The 17,421-nt window shown below is 60.9% G+C and overlaps 2 protein-coding genes across 10 annotated transcripts; one reads left to right on the plus strand and one right to left on the minus strand.

The window, feature by feature from the left end:
• The first annotated feature begins 1,200 nt into the window (after positions 1-1,200).
• Positions 1,201-13,969, plus strand: CARMIL2 (capping protein regulator and myosin 1 linker 2). Of its 7 annotated transcripts, none has more exons than XM_059906081.1 (38): positions 1,201-1,579; positions 1,835-1,929; positions 2,023-2,073; positions 2,308-2,370; positions 2,474-2,598; positions 2,727-2,818; positions 3,023-3,093; positions 3,208-3,281; positions 3,426-3,501; positions 3,598-3,686; positions 3,809-3,903; positions 3,981-4,067; positions 4,149-4,261; positions 4,376-4,453; positions 4,584-4,660; positions 4,752-4,856; positions 5,043-5,112; positions 5,265-5,346; positions 5,445-5,541; positions 5,623-5,680; positions 5,803-5,975; positions 6,168-6,330; positions 6,411-6,512; positions 7,890-8,018; positions 8,097-8,210; positions 8,377-8,537; positions 8,608-8,695; positions 8,969-9,118; positions 9,238-9,304; positions 9,759-9,994; positions 10,857-10,957; positions 11,040-11,403; positions 11,490-11,612; positions 12,519-12,555; positions 12,709-12,780; positions 12,904-13,125; positions 13,672-13,749; positions 13,838-13,969. In XM_059906081.1, exons 1-38 carry the CDS (start codon positions 1,540-1,542, stop codon positions 13,948-13,950), a joined length of 4,131 nt encoding a protein of 1,376 aa, XP_059762064.1. In that variant the 5' UTR covers positions 1,201-1,539; the 3' UTR covers positions 13,951-13,969. The 7 variants fall into 7 exon arrangements, with proteins under 7 accessions (XP_059762064.1, XP_059762065.1, XP_059762060.1 ...); XM_059906082.1 differs by lacking the exon at positions 7,890-8,018 and adding an exon at positions 13,282-13,362; XM_059906077.1 differs by adding an exon at positions 13,282-13,362 and having other exon boundaries at positions 1,835-2,073; positions 3,023-3,281; positions 3,981-4,261.
• On the minus strand, positions 13,085-16,808 carry ACD (ACD shelterin complex subunit and telomerase recruitment factor). 3 transcript variants are annotated; one of them, XM_059906085.1, is made up of 13 exons: positions 16,590-16,783; positions 16,374-16,507; positions 16,127-16,220; positions 15,964-16,040; positions 15,809-15,853; positions 15,659-15,693; positions 15,358-15,509; positions 15,183-15,279; positions 15,014-15,100; positions 14,448-14,821; positions 14,241-14,332; positions 14,046-14,160; positions 13,085-13,356 (listed from the first exon to the last, which is right to left on the minus strand). In XM_059906085.1, exons 1-12 carry the CDS (start codon positions 16,686-16,688, stop codon positions 14,082-14,084), a joined length of 1,365 nt encoding a protein of 454 aa, XP_059762068.1. In that variant the 5' UTR covers positions 16,689-16,783; the 3' UTR covers positions 13,085-13,356; positions 14,046-14,081. The 3 variants fall into 3 exon arrangements, with proteins under 3 accessions (XP_059762068.1, XP_059762070.1, XP_059762069.1); XM_059906087.1 differs by lacking the exon at positions 13,085-13,356 and having other exon boundaries at positions 13,959-14,160; positions 16,590-16,808; XM_059906086.1 differs by lacking the exon at positions 13,085-13,356 and having other exon boundaries at positions 13,959-14,160; positions 15,198-15,279.
• Between the last annotated feature and the right edge of the window lie 613 nt (positions 16,809-17,421).

Consider the following 17,421-nt stretch of genomic DNA (forward strand, 5'->3'; position numbering starts at 1 on the left):
GCAGGACATTCTCTCGCCTCTCTTGGCAGGAACTCAGCACCCTCTCCGGCTGAGTCCTGCCCTGTCAGCCCTGGGCTAGCACACCTGGGCCTGCTGCTTTAGGGAAGGGGGCTTCCTCCAAGTTGTTACTATTCAGTTTCTACTTTGTCCTAATCTATGGTGGACCTCAGCAAAGGAAGATGAGATTTTGTGGGGGTTGGTGGTAGTCAGATGACTGGAAAATGCTCCCACTGTCTCCAGGCCTCAAGGTGAGGAGGGGTAGCTGGAGATGGGAAAGAAACCAAGAGACTCTGCCCAGTGTCTCTCACCTCCTCTCAGGTTGTTTCACCTCTGCCTGGCTGAGCTGTGGGCAGGGCAGAGGGCTGTTCCTTATCTCATAGAGTTTAATTAGACTAATGGAAGAAAAAAATTGAATCCCCTCCTGTGAACCCTCCAGAATCTAGGTCCCTGGTCTTTTTTTTTTTTTTTTAATATTTATTTTATTTATTTATTTTGTTGCACCGGGTCTTAGTTGCAGCAGGTGGGCTCCTTGGTTGAGGCATGCACGTGGGATCTAGTTCCCTGACCAGGGGTCGCACCCAGGCCTGCTGCATTGGGAGCACAGAGTCTTAACCACTGCACCACCAGAGAAGTCCCTAGGTCCCTGATCTTTTATAGGGTATCATGCATCCCATGACCTGATGGCCTCCTAGGCCTCTCTCCTAGTGGTTCCCCCCCTCCCCAAACTCTCTCCAGCTCAGGGAGAATGCAGACATGAGAGGACCCCCCCACATACATTGCCTTTGCTCATGAGTCACTCCACCCCTCCCTGCAGCCCTTGGGGCTGGCTGCCCCCTGATGGTACACCCCCATCTTCTGGCCCTGACCCAGCTTGAGCTTGATGAAAGCTAAGGAACCTCTGCCACAGAGAAGGGCGTGGGGGCCCATCTGGTGTTTTTTCCACCCTGTCAACAGTTTGTGACTCTCCGATGGGGTGAGGGACTCCAGGTTAGAAGCAACAGATAGGGTTCTCCAGGTTTAGGAGAGATCCGATGCTCCTTTCTGAACAGACGCCCCTTGCGTCCTGCGTGCTGTCCACCTTCCCCGCTGGGCTTTGGAGGGGACGGACCGAGGCGGGCCGCAGAGATCCCCGAGCGGGCAGTGCCCCCTGGTGCTCGCGGCGGGGATATGGCGCGGGGTGGAAGTAGTGGGGTAGGAACCGAAAGAGGCACGCGATACGCGAGACCCTCCCGGCCACACCTCTCCCTTCCCTCCCCAGGTCTGCCCTAACGGAGTAGCTCCTGAGCGAAGGCGCGGGCGGGCAGCTGGGATCTCCCCCCCCTCCTACACCGTCGTACCCGCGCGACTTCTCCCAGCCCGCGGAGGCCGGGCAGGGAGGAGCCGGGCCGGGGGCGGCCTGGCAGGAAGCGGCGCTTACCTTCCGCTGCAGGAGGAGCAGGTGGCTGCAGCGCGCGCCGAGGCCCCAGGCTTCCTGTGCTCGCCCGCCGCTACCGTTTCTCTTCGGAGCTCCTTGGGCCACCCGGCCGCCGGGCCGGCCGCATGGCCCAGACCCCCGACGGCATATCCTGCGAGCTGCGAGGTAAGCGCTGGCCCTTGTCGCCTTCTTGGCTGGGAGGAAGCAGAGCAGCCCCAGAAAGCAGAGGCCCACCCAGCACCTCGTGGCACCGGGCAAGCGGTTCCCTCTGCTCCTCGGGAGGGCTTGGCGGCCCAAATCCACTCCACTCCTTCCTCGCTGGCCCACAGATGAGCCCAGGCCCCCTAGCCCGGTACAGACCGTGAGCATGAATTGACCTCCATGGGAGGACCAGTTGCCCAGCAGGCTGCCCTTCCACAGGCGAGATCACCAGGTTCCTGTGGCCCAAGGAGGCAGAGCTGCTGCTGAAAACCTGGCTGCCAGAGCGGGAGGGTGCTGAGCAAGGTCATGTCCTGGTATGGCGGGGGCAGAGGCTGGGAGGGCCACTGGGGCCCCGACAGAAAGAGGCTCTTGCCCTGCCCAGGGTGTCAGACACTCTCTCCCCTCAGGCACTGCTCCGATGGAGAGCCTACCTGCTCCACACCTGCCTTCCCCTGAGGGTGAGTCCCAGGGCCCAGCTGCCACCCCTTGCCCTCGAGCAACTTCCTTGATGAGGGCTGCATCTGTGGTGGTGTCCTTGCGGGCTCTGCCCTTCCAACAGCACTGGGCTCCCGGCAGCAGGCAGGACTGGAGTGTAGTCAGGTCCAGCTCTGAGATCCAGGCTGCACAAAGGACTGGGCTCCCAAGAGGGTGGGGCTTGGGCCTTGGTCCAGGCTGACCCAGGCGCTCTGCAGGTGGACTGCACGTTCAGCTACCTGGAGGTCCAGGCCATGGCGCTGCAGGAGACACCCCCTCAGGTGAGACCCCTAGTGCCCCACCAGGGCCTGCAGTCTGGTCTTCCCCTCCCTCCAACCTGCCCCACACTTGGAGCCCAGCCCCTGCCCCACCCACCCACCCTAGGTCATCTTTGAGCTGGAGTCCCTGCCTGAACTGGTCCTGGAATTTCCTGGTGTGGCTGCCCTGGAACAGCTGGCCCAGCACATCGCTGCTGCCATCAGGAAGGTCTTCCCTTGCTCAACCCTTGGGTGAGGCCCAGCAACTGAGGGGGCTGGGGGTGAAGGAGGGCAGCGAGGGGTGCTCTGGATGGCACAGTGGGTGACCTCACTCCCAGGGCCTAGAAGTCCCTTGCCCCCTTCTCCATGTCCCTCCTCAGGAAGCTATTCCGGAGGCCCACGCCCCCCTCCATGCTGGCTCGGCTGGAGAGAAGCAGCCCCTCAGAGGCCACCTCGCCCAGCAGCCCCTGTGGTAAGGGCCAAGGTGGGGCCGCACAGGGCTTCCAGCCTACCCCCTCCTGCATCCTGACCCCTGGATTTGGAGATCTCACAAACTGAACAGAGCCACTCAAGGCACAGCCACTACCCAGCTTCGGGCTGATCTTCCTCCATCTCTGACCTTTTGTCTCTCTCTTTCCCCCACCCCTGCCCCATCACACACCTGGCACCAACACAGGTGGCTTTTCGGAGACATATGAGGCTCTGTGTGACTACAATGGCTTCCCTTTCCGAGAGGAGATTCAGTGGGTGAGAGTAGGGCCCTCTCTGGGGGCTCTGGAGACATCTGATCCCCCGTGTGCTTTGAATCCCTCCCTATGCCTTGTGTCCCAAGTAAGTTGGAGGTACTTTCTTCCCACCCAGGATGTGGACACCATCTACCATCGTCAGGGCTGCCGCCATTTCAGCCTAGGCGACTTCAGCCATCTGGGAAGTCGGTGAGTGGCCTGCAAGGTCTGTGAAGAGAGGAAGATCCCATGACCCACATTCCTGGGCCTTAGCCTCTCCATGGAGGGGGGATGCTAGGCCTAGGATCTGGCTGGAGGGCCCTGAGCTCTGCCCCTGCCCTTTCTTCCATCCAGGGACCTGGCCTTGAGTGTGGCCGCCCTGTCTTACAACCTGTGGTTCCGGTGCCTCTCCTGCGTGGACATGAAGCTGGTGAGAGCATAGGGGTGGTGGCGGGGGGTGGGGGGGCGGCATGGCCGGGGGGCCAGGGTGCAGCCCACTGAGCGCCCCCCACCTTCTGGTTCTCAGAGCCTTGAGGTCTTGGAACAGATTCTGCACATGATGAGTCAGTCATCCCACCTGGAGGAGCTGGTGCTGGAGACCTGTGGCCTGAGGGGGTAGGGGGGACAGGGTAGGGATTGGGGAGGGGAGTCTGGGGGCTTGGGATGGAGAGACTAGTGGCCTGGGGAGGAGTTGGGAATCCAGGGTCAGAGCCTCACACCTGGGGTCTGGTCCCCAGAGACTTTGTCCGGCGACTGGCCCAGGCCCTGGCAGGGCACACGAGTTCCGGGTTGCGGGAGCTCAGCCTGGCGGGGAACGTGCTGGATGACCGAGGTACAGCTGAGCCTGGGAAACCCCCGGGGGCTGGCGCTGGAGGAGGTGAGACCCACATGGCTGCCCCCGTCCCCCAGGCGTGGCTGCACTCAGCAGACACCTAGAGCATCATCCTGGAGCCCTGAGGAGACTCACCCTCGCGCAGACTGGGTTGACGCCGCGAGGTAGGCTGGCTGAGGATGGCTGGGGGAGGTGGAGCTGGGAGGTGGGGCAGCCTGATTGTGAGCCCCCTCCTCCACCACCAGGAATGAGGGCTCTGGGCCGGGCGCTGGCTTCCAATGCAGCCTTTGACTCTGCCCTAACCCACTTGGACCTTTCCGGGAATCCCGGGGCACTGGGGGCCTCGGAGGACAATGGGGTGAGTGGCCATCCTTAGGGCGGTGATTGGGGGCGCCGCCGGCAGTGGAGTGTCAGGAAGCTTTTGGTGGGGTGATCCCTGACTCACTCCCTCCCATCTCCATCCTCCCACCAGGGCCTCTATAGTTTCCTGAGCCGTCCTAATGTTCTGACGTTCCTGAATCTCGCAGGCACTGACACCGCCCTGGACACTGTGAGGGGGTGGTCAGTGGGGGGGATGATTTGTCGGGCTGGCCGGGCCTAAGGCCCAAGGGTCGACTGGAGGGCAGGGCGGGAAGGGGCTCAGTCCCCCGGCCAGTGTAGCCCACACGCTCCTCCCGCAGCTCTTCGCCTCGCTGTCCCGCGGCTGCTGCGCCAGCCTCACCCACCTCGACGCTTCGAGGAACGTGTTCTCCCGCACGTAAGGGGGGCGGGGCGGGGCGGGGGTGGGACTCTGCCGGGAGCCGCCTCCCCGCGCCAGGAAGCCCACTGCTCCCGCTCCCCCGCCCCAGGAAGTCCAGGGCTGCGCCTGACGCGCTGCAGCTCTTCCTCAGCCGCGCCGCGACGCTTCGGCACCTGTGCCTGGCGGGCTGCAAGCTGCCGCCGGACGCGCTCAGGTCAGTGTCCCTGCCCACGGCCAGGCCCCCGTCTGTGCGGCCACCACCCAGGCCTGGCCTCCAGCACCTCACCCCGCTCGTATCGCACCCATGACCCTCCTGGCATCCTGGCCCTTCCTTCTTGCTATTCGCGCTCTAGGGCCCCTGTTCCCAGCTCCCGCCACCCCCTGTGACATTCCCTCCCAGGGCGCTTTTGGAAGGCCTTGCGCTCAACACGCACATGGACGACCTGCACCTGGACCTCAGCGCTTGTGAGGTGAGCGCCCGGCCCGGAGATGAGAGCGGGCAGTGGACCCACACGTCGGCTGTGGGGCTGGGGCTGCGAGGCGGAAGCGCTGGGCCGTTGCTGGCCTGATCCTCCCCACCTGTGGCCTGTTGGCCTGAGCGCGTTCCACCTTCCACCTTCAGCTGCGCTCCGCCGGCGCTCAGGTGATTCAAGACTTAGTGTGCGACGCTGGCGCAGTGAGCTCCCTGGATCTGGCGGATAATGGTGAGGCCGCCCAGAAACCCATCCTCCCACCATCCACCAAATTCCCACCCCTCCCACTCCCGCAGCCTCGCCTTGTGCCTGACCTGAGCCACCCCCAGGCTTCGGCTCAGACATGGTGACTCTGGTGCTGGCCATCGGGAGGAGTCGGTCCCTGCGACACGTGGCGCTTGGAAGGAACTTCAACGTCCGGTGCAAGTGAGCCCCCATCTCACTCCTGGGCCTCCCAACAGCACCCCACCACCCGGGTCTCCCGCCAACCGCTGCCCCTGCCCACAGGGAGACCCTGGACGACGTCCTGCACCGGATTGTTCAGCTCATGCAGGATGACGACTGTGTGAGTTCGCGGAACCATGCGGGATCCTCAGGCAATGGACCCCTGTGACCCCTCCTACTCCTTGACCTGCCTTGCTTGCTGACCCCTGACTCCAACCACAAATGGCTTTCTCTTAACCCCAGCCCCTGCAGTCCCTGTCCGTGGCTGAGTCGCGACTGAAACTGGGCGCCAGCGTCCTGCTCCGGGCCCTGGGCGCCAATCCTAACCTGACAGCCCTGGATATCAGCGGCAACGCCATGGGGGACACCGGCGCCAAGATGCTGGCCAAGGCGCTTCGGGTCAACACGAGGCTCCGGTGGGCGGGGTCAGAGGGGTGGGACCAATGGGGGAGGAGGGCGTGTATGGAGGGGCTTACTGGGCTAAGGGGCAGAGCTGAACGAAGCGGAGCAAGTGGAGCGCAGGGGTGCTCCAGACGAATGGAAAGGCAAGCGGGGTTGGGTGGGGCCTTGCAGAGCTCCGCCCCCGACTGAACCCTGGCCCGGCCCAGGTCTGTGGTCTGGGACCGGAACCACACGTCTGCTGTGGGCCTGCTGGACGTGGCACAGGCCCTGGAGCAGAACCGCAGCCTGAAGGCCATGCCTCTGCCACTGAACGATGTGGCCCAGGCGCAGCGCAGCCGCCCTGAACTGACAGCACGTGCCGTGTACCAGGTGGGGGTTCCCTCTGTTCCCAGCCCTCCTCTGTGCCTTGGCCCCACCCCCCACCACTTCTCAGTATCTCTTGTGCCCAGATCCAAGCCTGTCTCCTGCGGAACAACCGCGCAGACCATGCTTCTACTGACTGCACCTCCCGCTCGAAGCCACTAGGTCTGGGGTCAGACCCCTCCGAACAGGTCAGAATCCCCTCTCTCGACGCTGAGCACACCGAAGGTAGGGGATGGGGAGAGCTGTGGCAGCTGAGAGCCTCCGTAAGTCTGAGGCTCTGACCTTCCTGGGGCCATGGTGCCTGAATCCTACTGTCCCAGACAAGTCCCTTTCCTTGATCTGCAGAGGAGCCAAAGGCTCTTGAAATAGTTCCCCCAAATAACATTCTTAGTTGCTTTTTTAAAGCATTTTTTTCCTTTCTTTTAATTTTGAACTAATTTTAAACTTACAGAAAAATTACAAGACTAGCACACAGAACTTTTTTTGTCCTGAGCTATTTAAGAGTATGTTGCTAGCAATATGCCCTGTCACCTATGCAAATACTTTACGGTGTGTATTTCCTACAAACCTTTTATTTTTATTTTTATTTTTATTTTTTTATTTTCTGGCTGCTCTGCACAGCTTGTGGGATCTTAGTTCCCAGACCAGGGATTGACCCCGGGCCTGCTGCAGTGGAAGTGTGGAGTCCTAACCACTGGACTGCAGGGAATTCCCTTAAAGCATTTAAATAGGCTCCCCTGTTAAAGACAGGAGGTATTTAAAAATCTTCAGTCATTTCTCTGCACCCCCAACTGTAGCCCCACCTGTGACTTCCCATTCACGGGGCTTCCCTTCCCTCTCCACTGACCTTTGTTGTGGCCAAACCCAGTGACCCTTTTTCTGGCTTCATCTCCCTCCAGTACCTTGTCTTGGTGAGATGTTCCCCATCCGTCCATTCCCAATTCCCACTTCTCTCCCAAGCTCCAGAGCCCAGGCATCATGACCCAGACATCCTGCAGGGGCTTCACATTCTATGTCTTCAGGTGATCTCATCATCTCCCACATATCTCTCTTCTCTCTACCCTGGAGCCCAATCTTGCTGGTGCCCACACCCACCAAGTGCTGTGGACAGAGCTTCAGTCCATGTCTCTCTTGGCCACACCGAAGCCCCCACAGACCTCCTTGGTTCTGCCTCTTGACCGATTCTCTCAAACACACCACTCTTTACTCCCACCCCAACTATCCTTTTCTCCCCCTGGTCCTTCCTCCATGGCTCCTCACTCCCATTTCTCTTCATCCCTCAATCTGTCCTCTAGCTGGATGATGAACAGACTGAGCTTCTAAAACACCGACATGACTAACAGCTCTTTTCCTTCCTATTCTGGACACTTAGGAAGTATATATAAAGTCCCTACAATGAACTAAAGGAGACATTGCTTTCCCTCCTTGAACAGATAGGGTCCCTAAGTGGCTGTCCTGATGGTCTCGGTTTCAGGACCTCACTCACCCTGTTGGAGACCTTGGGAAGGAGGCAGTCAGGGGATGGGGAGGGGACCAGGCTGAGACTGATTCCTCTTGCCCTCCAGGAAGTGAATGAACTGTGTCAGTCGGTGCAGGAGCACGTGGAGTTGCTGGGCTGTGGGGCTGGGCCCCAGGGTGAAGCTGCTGTGCACCAGGCCGAGGAGGCCATCCAAAATGCCAACTTCTCTCTCAGTGTGAGCACCCCCTCCCACTACGAGGACCCTTCCCCTCTTAGGTGTCAATTTGCAACTCCTTTTCTCCTTGGCCTCCAGATTCTCCCCATTCTACATGAGGCTGGGAGCTCCCCAAGCCACCAATGGCAGCTGCGGCAGAAGCTGGAGGGCCTCCTGGGACAGGTGGGCGAGGTCTGCCGCCGGGACATTCAGGTGAGATAGTGCCCTTGCCCCAGCCCCACCTCCATATTCAGGCTTGACCCCCATCCATAGGCTTGCCTGTGATATCCCCTGAGTCAATGTTCTGTGAGGGTTGGAGCCTCAAGCCAATTGGTCTGGGCCCCAGCCACACCCTCACTGTGCTCTGACCTTTGCCCAGGACTTCACTCAGACCACACTGGACACCACAAGGAGCCTCTGCCCACAGATGCTGCAGGGACCCAGGTGGAGGGAGCAGCTAGAGGGGGTCCTGGGAGGCTCAAGGGGTCTCCCAGAGCTGCTCCCAGAGTACCTGCTGCAAGATGCCTTCACGAGGCTCAGGTAGGCTGGATAGGGCTGGGCTGGGCTGGGTAGAGACAGCACACTAACCCTTGCCCTCTGTTGCCGTCAGGGACATGCGCCTGTCAGTCACAGGGACCTTGGCAGAGAGCATTGTGGCTCAGGCTGTGGCGGGTCTGAGTGCAGCCCGGGATCGGCTGGTGAGCAGGAACTGTGTGCTTACACACACACACATACACACACACACATACAGACATACATACATACATACACACACATGCATACACACACATACACACACACACACACACACACACACACACACACACACAGTGACGTGGCCACTGCCTTGCAGGGGTTCTGTAATGTCTTCTGGGGTTAGATAGCCCAGGGGTATTTCAGGGTTCCCTTTGCACTGATATGACTATGGCTGAGGCCCTGCCTGTCCATCTTTGGGGTGCCTGGTATTGCAGGTGGAGAGTCTGGCTCAACAGGCAACAGAGGCAATGCCCCCTGTCATACGGGCACTAGATGGAGGCGAGCCCAGCCCCCCTGGGCCTGGGGAATTGGAAGGTCTTTTCTTCCCTGAGGAGAAGGAAAAGGAGAATGAAGAGGAGCAGAAGGTAGGTGGTCCTAGAACTCTGGGCCTAGAACCCTAGATCTTCCCATCTTGTTCTGGAGTGTGGAAGGAGGGGAGGCAGCTCCCAGCCACCCCAGGCTGAGTTTGTGTCTTCCCCACCAGGATGACAGTCCTCCACAGAAGTGGCCTGAATCCAACCGCTGTCTTCACCTGGTCCCCTCCACTCACAGTAAGTCAGGGCCCGGGGGAAGAGAGCTACTCAGGTTGGGCTGAAGTTCCATTAGACCTGGACACCTAGACACATACATTCACCCCTGTCCCGGGAACTCCCTGACCCTTGAGTGGGCTTGGCCAGGACCCCCGTGCAACGTGCAAAGTTGGGGTCCGCTGTGGTCAGTTAGCACAGGGTGGGACCTGAGCAGACCAGGGCCCCGACACAGTCTCCTCTCACCTCGTTACCTCCCCGCCCCCCTCACCCCTTCCCTACTGCCAGGATGCGCATGCTTGGCGGCGCCGCGCGCCGCTCGGGACCGCGCTCAGCACCACGGACAGCGGCGGCGGGGGAGCGGGCAGCGTAGCTGGGCCCCTCCCCGCGCCCTGGGCGGGTCCCCCGCCGCCCTAGCGCCGCCGCTGCCACCTCCCTGGGCTTGGCGCTCGGTGCTCTTGTGGTGCTCTCCCGTCAGGTGCTGCTGAGGAACCAGAGCCGGAGCCCGAGCTGGCGGCTCCGGGGGAAGATGCAGAGCCGCAGGCGGGGCCATCCGCTCGTGGCTCTCCGAGCCCCGCCGCCCCTGGGCCCCCGGCCGGCCCGTTGCCTCGCATGGACTTGCCACCCGCCGGGCAGCCCCTGCGCCATCCGACCCGGGCCCGGCCGCGGCCACGGCGCCAGCACCACCACCGCCCGCCGCCGGGGGGCCCCCAGGTGAGCGCCCTACCCCCACTCCAGAGCTCGTGGAATTGGGGGTCGCGAGTGGCCCGTTCGCACCTTATGGGTGATGGCCTGCAGGGAGGTGGGTGCCAAGACCACCTGGTCATACTGCCGAGTTCTGGCTTCTTCCTGGCCAACGCCCCCACCCCATGCTCATGCGGGGTCACGAGTGTGTGGAGAGTGTGTGGATTTCGTTGAGGGAGCGCTTGGGTGTAAGACTCTGCCTCAGGTTGGCCGCTGCATCGGTAGATGTGCGAGAGGGGGTGTCTGTCTTACCCTCCCTCCCCCCGGGGTTAATGAAAGATGCTGGGCCCCTGCCTGTGGGGACAGTCCTGCGTTTACTGCACGTCCAGTGCGGGTGTATGTGTGGGCTGGGTACTGGCGCGGGCAGTGGGCACGGGGCCAGAGGCGGGGAGGAGCCGGCTTGAGGCCCCCCAGAGGGTCTGACGCAGCAGCAGGCGCCGCTGAGCCGGCAGCAGGCTGGGTGGGGTGGGGTGGAAGGTACTGCAGGGAACTGTTTGGAGCAGAGGGGGTGGCAAGTGGGAACGTGTGACCCAGCGGGTGCGTGGGCTCTAGCCCGCTGGTGACCAGGTGGTTCAGGGTGTTTAGGATACTCTGTGGGACAAGCATGGGCGTGAACTGGGTATGTCCAGGGCCAACTGCAGGCGAGGGGGGTACGTGAAACCAGCATCTCTGCCCACCATCTGGGCAGTGGGAGAGCTTGTGTCAGCAGCCCTATAGGGTCACTGCAGCTCCCAAGTCCTGGAGTTGCCCAGAGCCTGCCGTTGGACAAGGAAGGTGGAGAGCAGTCACAGTTGCACTCAGCCCAGAGCCTTAACCCTGTGGTGTTCCTCAGGTGCCCCCGGCCCTGCCGCAGGAAGGGAATGGGCTCAGTGCCCGTGTGGACGAGGGCGTGGAGGAATTCTTCTCCAAAAGGCTGATCCATCAGGATCGCCTGTGAGTAAGGGGCAATTGCAAGGGGTGGGAGAGGGTAGAATGCTCCATGGGCCTTCCCACTTACTGCTGGCTGTCCCCACAGCTGGACCCCCGAGGAGGACCCGGCAGCCGAGGGGGGTACCACCCCTGTCCCCCGTACACTTCGAAAGAAGCTGGGCACTCTCTTTGCCTTCAAGAAGCCTCGTTCAACACGTGGGTCACGGCCTGATCTAGAGACCAGCCCTGGGGCAGCTCCCCGCTCTCGAAAAACCACACTTGGGGACTTGCTTCGGCCACCAGCCCGTCCTGGCCGTGGTGAGGAGGCTGGTGGGGCTGAGGGGGGCACCAGCAGCCCCGACCCCACCCGCAGGAGTCGGCCTCGATACACTCGGGAAAGCAAGGCCTACTCCATGATACTGCTACCTGCTGAGGAGGAGGAGACAACATTGGGTGCCAGACCTGACAAGGTAAGGCCTGGTGACAGGGAGCGAAGGCTCTGCAGGAACAGTGAGGGCCGTGGGCTCTCTCCCCACTCGGGTATCTCTGTTCCCAGCAGCAGCCCCTGGAGCGGGGAGACACAGAGCTGGCCCCAACCTTTGAACAGCGAGTACAAGTGATGCTGCAGAGGATCGGCATGAGCAGAGGCAGCGGGAGTGCCGAAGGCAAGAGGAAGCAAGTGAGCTGGGAAGGGACACACGTGGGAAGTCAGGAGGCAGGTGACACGTAGCTCGTTTTATGTGGGTGATTTATGTGACCAGGAGGAGACTCATGACACACAGCCAGGTCTGTCGATTCTTTCCCTCCCCACAAAAGTCATCAGAGTCAACCTTTCTTCTCTCTTGGCTTCTACCCTGACCCAGGCCACTGATACCTCCTCCTTGAAGCGGATGGTCCTTTCTCTGCAGATCTAACAGAAATCTGGCTTTGCCATCTGCATTTGAAATAGCAAATCCTCCAGGGGCTTCCTCTCAAGACATTGCCCTGACTCCTAATCCTGCCTCAAGGCCCAGTGGGGTCTCAGCCCTGGTCACTGCTTTCACCTCACTGCTCTCAACCCCGGTTCATCTCAGAGCCTCTACACAGGTTCCTCTGTCTGGAACTCCTCCCTGCCCCACTTCCAGCCTCTCATCCCCACCCATGGGCTACACCAGGTCCCTCTTCATCCATCCCTGTATTTCCCTGTGGGCCTTCCTTGACTCTCTTCCATGGCCACCCTGCTGATGCCACTCTCTGATCACAGTTCCTAAGGAGAACCACCACCCTACGGACTATCCCTTTAATAACTTCAGGAAAATAAGAAACACAAATGAAGTGAAACTCAGCTTGAATTTAGAAACATTAAGGTATAGAAAGTGAATCACAGAATTAAGAAATTACTGTGTGTGTCTGTGCTTGCATATGCTTGTGTGTGTTAACTGTCCACCATCACAGACTGAGCTCCAAGAGGACCAGGACTGGGTTTGCCATGTTCTTGCCCAGCCCACGGTGGGCATTTAGTGGCAGTTATAACAAGAATGAATAAAAGGACAAGGCTAGCATGAGGGTGGGACAGGATCAAGCTTGACTTCCCTATTTCCTACAGAGCAAAGATGGAGAGATCAAGAAGGCTGGCTCAGATGGTAAGTGGGACCCTGGGCTATGGCAGTACATTTTTGGGGAGGAGGAGATAGATAGATAGTCCCCAAGGGGTTTGCTCTCCCTGGCAGAAGAGTGGGAATAGCCATGTTTTTCTTCCCCTCACTAAGCCTAAGCCCCCAGCCCCGCCTTTGCAGGTGACATTATGGACAGTTCCACAGAGGCCCCTCCCATCTCGATCAAGTCCCGCACCCACTCTGTGTCTGCTGGTGAGTGAGGGCCACTGTGTATGTTGGGGGTCATGCAGGGACAGGCTGGAGGGGATCAGACCATTGGTCAGGTTCACCTCCGACGCCTGGCCCAGGTCTCGGCTGACACCTTTCTCCCTGCAGACCCTTCATGCAGACCTGATCCAGGGGGCCAGGGGCCCGAGTCTGCCACCTGGAAGACACTAGGGCAGCAGCTGAATGCAGAGCTCAGGGGCCGTGGTTGGGGTCAACAGGATGGTCCAGGCCCCCCCTCCCCTTGTCCCAGCCCAAGCCCCCGAAGAGCCAGCCCCTCCCCAGACAGCCTGGGCCTCCCAGAGGATTCCTGCTTAGGCTCCAGGAATGAAGGTAAGCAGGTACCCTAGCCCCCACCCAATACTGGGCTAGGACCTGGAGGAGTCCCTGCTGGGAACTCAGCTCCTCTGGGGACCCTGAAGGTGGGAGGCAAGGGCTGGAGCGGGGGCAGCTGTTGGGACCATACCCTGATACCCTGGCCTCCCCCAGATGGCCAGCTGAGGCCGAGGCCTCTCTTGGCGGGGCGACGAGCAGTGTCTATGCATGAGGACCAGCTCCAGGCCCCTGTTGGTGAGGGGAGACACCTCCATGTGTGCTTGAGTGCAGGAGATGGGGGAGGGTGGGCTCCCTTCGAGGCTCTGGTCCTCGGAGGGGGCCACCAGTGGCGTGAGGGGTTGAGAAATCAGGGAGCCAGACGCCAGGAGCAAGGGTCTGCGAAGCCCTTCCTACTAGCCCTGGCTCTACCTCCACAAGAGCAACCTCTGCCAGGGGTGGGAGGATGCCGGGGAAGGGGGAGGCTCTGAAGGCAAGTGTGCGTGGGGGTCGAGGACAGGCAGCAAGCCCTTAGCAACCCTCCCCAAGTCTTTCTGTATCCCTCAGAACGGCCCCTGCGGCTGCAGCGCTCCCCTGTCCTCAAGCGCAGGCCAAAGCTTGAGACACCTCCATCTCCAAGCATAGGTAAAGGGGGCTGGAGCCAGTTGGGTGGGCGGCAGGACTGCTCAGTCGACAGTCCTGACCCTTTCTCTCTTCCCCTCTCCCTGTGCAGGATCTGGCCTCGGAGCCGAGCCTCTACCCCCACAGTCTACAGAGCCCTCGGGCCCTGAGCGGAGCCCATCATCCCCAGCCACAGACCAAAGAGGCAGCGGCCCCAACCCCTGACCTTCTCCTTTCCTGCCGCATGAGATTATTTTATTAAAAAACTTAAAGGAAGCTGGCGTGGAGCCCTGTTTGTTTATCCACCCCCAGGCACGGACCTGTGCACGCATCCTCCCACGTGCTCACATGACCCCTCACACCTGGGTTAGTTCAGCCTCCGGCTGTGGCTCCATCAGAAAGTGCAAGGCCCAGGCCACAAGCTGGGGAGGGAGCCTGGGAAGAGAACCATGGTTGTAGGCCAATGGAGACTGGGACAGGTAACCAAGAGACTGGGGGCACCCCCAGGCACTCACCTGGCAGCTTGGACCTGGGCACACAGGGAGGGGCAGGGTGGCTCGTACTCATATTGGAAGGCAGAACCGTCACGATGCCTCTTTCGGGGGTCCTGAAGGGGGGGGTATGGTGTCTGGAGAGGGACCAAAAAGGCCCCTAACCTCATCCAAGGCTACCCCCAGCCCAGCCCCATTCTACCCTCCAGTTGTAAGGGGTGCTATGCTCACCCAGACAGAGCTGGACTCCAGGGCTCCCTTGGTGGTTCTTGTCCTTGGAGAGTGCTGCCCGGTCTTGGGGGGTAACCCTAGCTCCTTGAACTCCAGACTAGGTCTCTGGGTCATGGTTACATGGGCCTGGTGTAGACTGGGGACATGGCTAAGGGGTGACAGACTTGGGGTGCAGCTCAGGGGTGGGGAGTTGGGTACATGGCTGAGGTGTGGGGAACTGGGGGGCAGGGGGCCATGGGCTGAGCAGATGGCTGACAGGGGCTGGGAGCTGGCCTTCTGCGCTGGGTCTGGAGCAGCCAAGGGCAAGGCAGGCAGAAGGCTGATACTGGCACCACTTTCCTCTGACAGCATGTGGCTGGGTAGGGCAGGGGTTCCTGAGGAGGAGGCGGACTCACCATGGGCACAGACCTCTCAGCTCAGACTAGCTGAATGACCTGTGAACATAGGCCTGCAGGAACTGTGTTCACCCCCCCACCCAGCTGTGCACCCTTTCACAGCATCCTGTGTAGCCCAGGCATCTAAATGATAGACAGCACCAAGAACATGGGGCCTGAACACCAGCTTACCTGAGGAACTGGGTGAGGAAGGAGGAGAGGAGATGAGAGTCAGCGATAGGTCCTGTAGAGCTGGGTGTGGTGGGGGTAGCTCAGGGCCTGGCGGTCAGGGGAGGCTTATCAGCACGGAGGGCACTGGGCACGCAGGCACTCCCCTCTTGACCTCTCCAGTCCTCCTTACCCTGTGCCCTCTGACCTGGGCCCAGAGAGCTCAGGATTTGCTGGTCATTCTCAGAGATGTGCAGCCATAGGCTGGGGACAGAGTACACAGCTTCTCCCTGTAGGATGAGAACATTCAGTTTGGCCCTTGCCCAACTCCCCACTCCGACATGTCCCAAGAGAAGCCCCAGACTGACCGTGGCTCTGCAGCGTGAGGTTGCCCAGCGGGTGAGGGGGGTTGCTGTGCAAGGGCCTGCCAGCATCAGACAGCTCTCAGCCAGGCTCACTAGCGCCCCCCGATGCTCCTGGTCCTCCTCTACCTCATCCAGAAGTTGGGACAGTGAAAGGCCTAGGGACAGAGGACCGGGGGATGGGCTGAAGCTCAAAGAAGAGGAACGGGAGTGGGGGGGAGAAGGGCTTATTAAGGAAGCAGGGGGATGATGGCTGGAGAGATCACTCTACAGGGAGTTAGGGCAACTGGCCAACCCCTGTAAGTACCTGCACTGGGGGAGGTGGACTCTGAAAGGTGCTCCCTAGAGAAACAGAGAGGACAAGCCTGAGGAAAAATCCTGAAGCCTATCTGATAACACAGATTTGCCATTCCCTGACCGAACCACACCTGACCCAAGAGCCCAACACCAAACTCACTCCAAGCAGTCATAGAGCTTTTTCCGCACATCCGGGTCCTGGTTGCTGGGAAAGAGAAGTAGTAGGCAGTCAATACAACTAGGAGCCCAAGGCCTACGCCAACGCCAGCCAGGCTTGGGTGGGGAGTACAGCTGGAGGGTGGAGGCACCACTTACCAACCAGTCACCCGTTCCCGGGGCTGCTCCGTGGGCAGCAGGCTGAAGCGGTCCACCTGGAGGTAGAACTCCGCGGGCTGGAGGAGTGAGTTCAGGGACCGGGTCTCAGGAGTTGTCAGGAAGTCGGGCCCAGTAACCCACCCAAGCCAGCCTCACCACTCACCGTGCCTCCCTCGGCGACTTGGACGCGGACCCCGCAGTTCTGCAGTAGCAGCAGCCGGCCTTCTGCCCCTCGAAAGCCGAACTCCTTCTCCTCCCTGCAGCGAGCGCGATCCTCACTAACGCGCTTGCCTGAACACTGCCCCGCCCGCCTGGGACCCGCCCGCCTGAAACCCGCCCACTTCGGGCTCAAGGCTCGTGCTCTCCCACCGGATTCCAATCTTCCCAGGCTCCGCGGAGCCTCCTCTCACCAGTCCGAGGCGTTCAGAGCCTCCCGCGTCACCAAGCATCGGATACTGTGGGTCCCGTCGGACACAAGTAGCGTGGCCCCTTCAGACGTGTCAGGAGCGCGGGACGGGCCCGGGGCCTCGGCCTCCTGCAGTACCTGACGACGACGACCTGCGTCAAACCCACCGCCCGGGGCTCAGCACTGGTCTCCAGGCCCTGAGAAGCGGGTGGGGACTCACCTTGAGCAGCTGCCCCGCCCGCGGGCTTGAGAGTGCCTCTGACCCTAGAACCAGCTCTCGAATCCAAGGCCGCAGGACCAGACTCCCCAAGCCTGCCATGCCCGCCGCGGTAGCCAGCCGAGCACCTCTGGCCCGCGTTTTCCGCGGGCGCCGCGGCCCCGCCCCTCCTCGGAAGAGGAAACGTAGGGCGACTGGGCGGGACCTGAGGTCGAGGTCCCGCCCATGAGCGTGCCCGCGCGTGCGCACGAGCGCCTCCTATTCGGGAACTTGTCTGCAGACCCGTGTTGGTTCAACTGTATGCTGTCCTGCTTACTCTTCCCCGAGCATCTCTCCCAAGCAGCGGCCGGGCGTTTGCGCCGTTCTTCAAGACTGCTGTGGCACTGGGCAGGAAGGGGCCAAGGGCTGGCTCCGATGGAGTGGGGGGGATCTGGGGCCTGAGGCTGCAGCCAAGGGTGGTCCGAGTGGGTGGCTCAAAGCCACTTCAACGCCTGTGACCCCAAGGAGTTCAGCAATGATTTGTTGTGACTCAGTTTCCTCATCTACAAAATGCGCAGTCTTGTTAGGCCAGTAGAAATAACAGTACATAGCATTCACGCTTCCCTGGTGGCGCAGTGGTTAAGAATCCGCCTGCCAATGCAGGGGACACGGGTTCGAACCCTGGTCCGGGATCCTACATGCCGCTGAGCAACTAAGCCTGTGCGCCACAACTACTGAGCCTGCGCTCTAGAGCCCGTGAGCCACAACTACTGAGCCCGCGTGCCACAACCACTGAAGCCCGCACGTCTAGAACCCGTGCTCCACAACAAGAGAAGCCACCGCAATGGGAAGCCTG

The sequence above is a fragment of the Balaenoptera ricei genome, chromosome 19 (assembly GCF_028023285.1).
Source record: "Balaenoptera ricei isolate mBalRic1 chromosome 19, mBalRic1.hap2, whole genome shotgun sequence".
NCBI lineage: Eukaryota > Metazoa > Chordata > Mammalia > Artiodactyla > Balaenopteridae > Balaenoptera > Balaenoptera ricei.

What these genes read in the sequence shown, in the direction of transcription:
- ACD (XM_059906085.1), bottom strand. Translation starts at nt 16,688, where the DNA reads ATGGCAGGCTTGGGGAGTCTGGTCCTGCGGCCTTGGATTCGAGAGCTG. An exon ending in AAGTCGCCGAGGGAGGCACG is followed by an intron (nt 16,041 to 16,126) that starts GTGAGTGGTGAG and finishes TCACTCCTCCAG; the next exon opens with CCCGCGGAGTTCTACCTCCA. An exon ending in GCCCAGGTCCAAGCTGCCAG is followed by an intron (nt 14,161 to 14,240) that starts GTGAGTGCCTGG and finishes TTCTCTTCCCAG; the next exon opens with GCTCCCTCCCCAGCTTGTGG.
- CARMIL2 (XM_059906077.1), top strand. Translation starts at nt 1,540, where the DNA reads ATGGCCCAGACCCCCGACGGCATATCCTGCGAGCTGCGAG. An exon ending in GAGACCTGTGGCCTGAGGGG is followed by an intron (nt 3,687 to 3,808) that starts GTAGGGGGGACA and finishes TCTGGTCCCCAG; the next exon opens with AGACTTTGTCCGGCGACTGG. An exon ending in TGGGTGCCAGACCTGACAAG is followed by an intron (nt 11,404 to 11,489) that starts GTAAGGCCTGGT and finishes CTCTGTTCCCAG; the next exon opens with CAGCAGCCCCTGGAGCGGGG.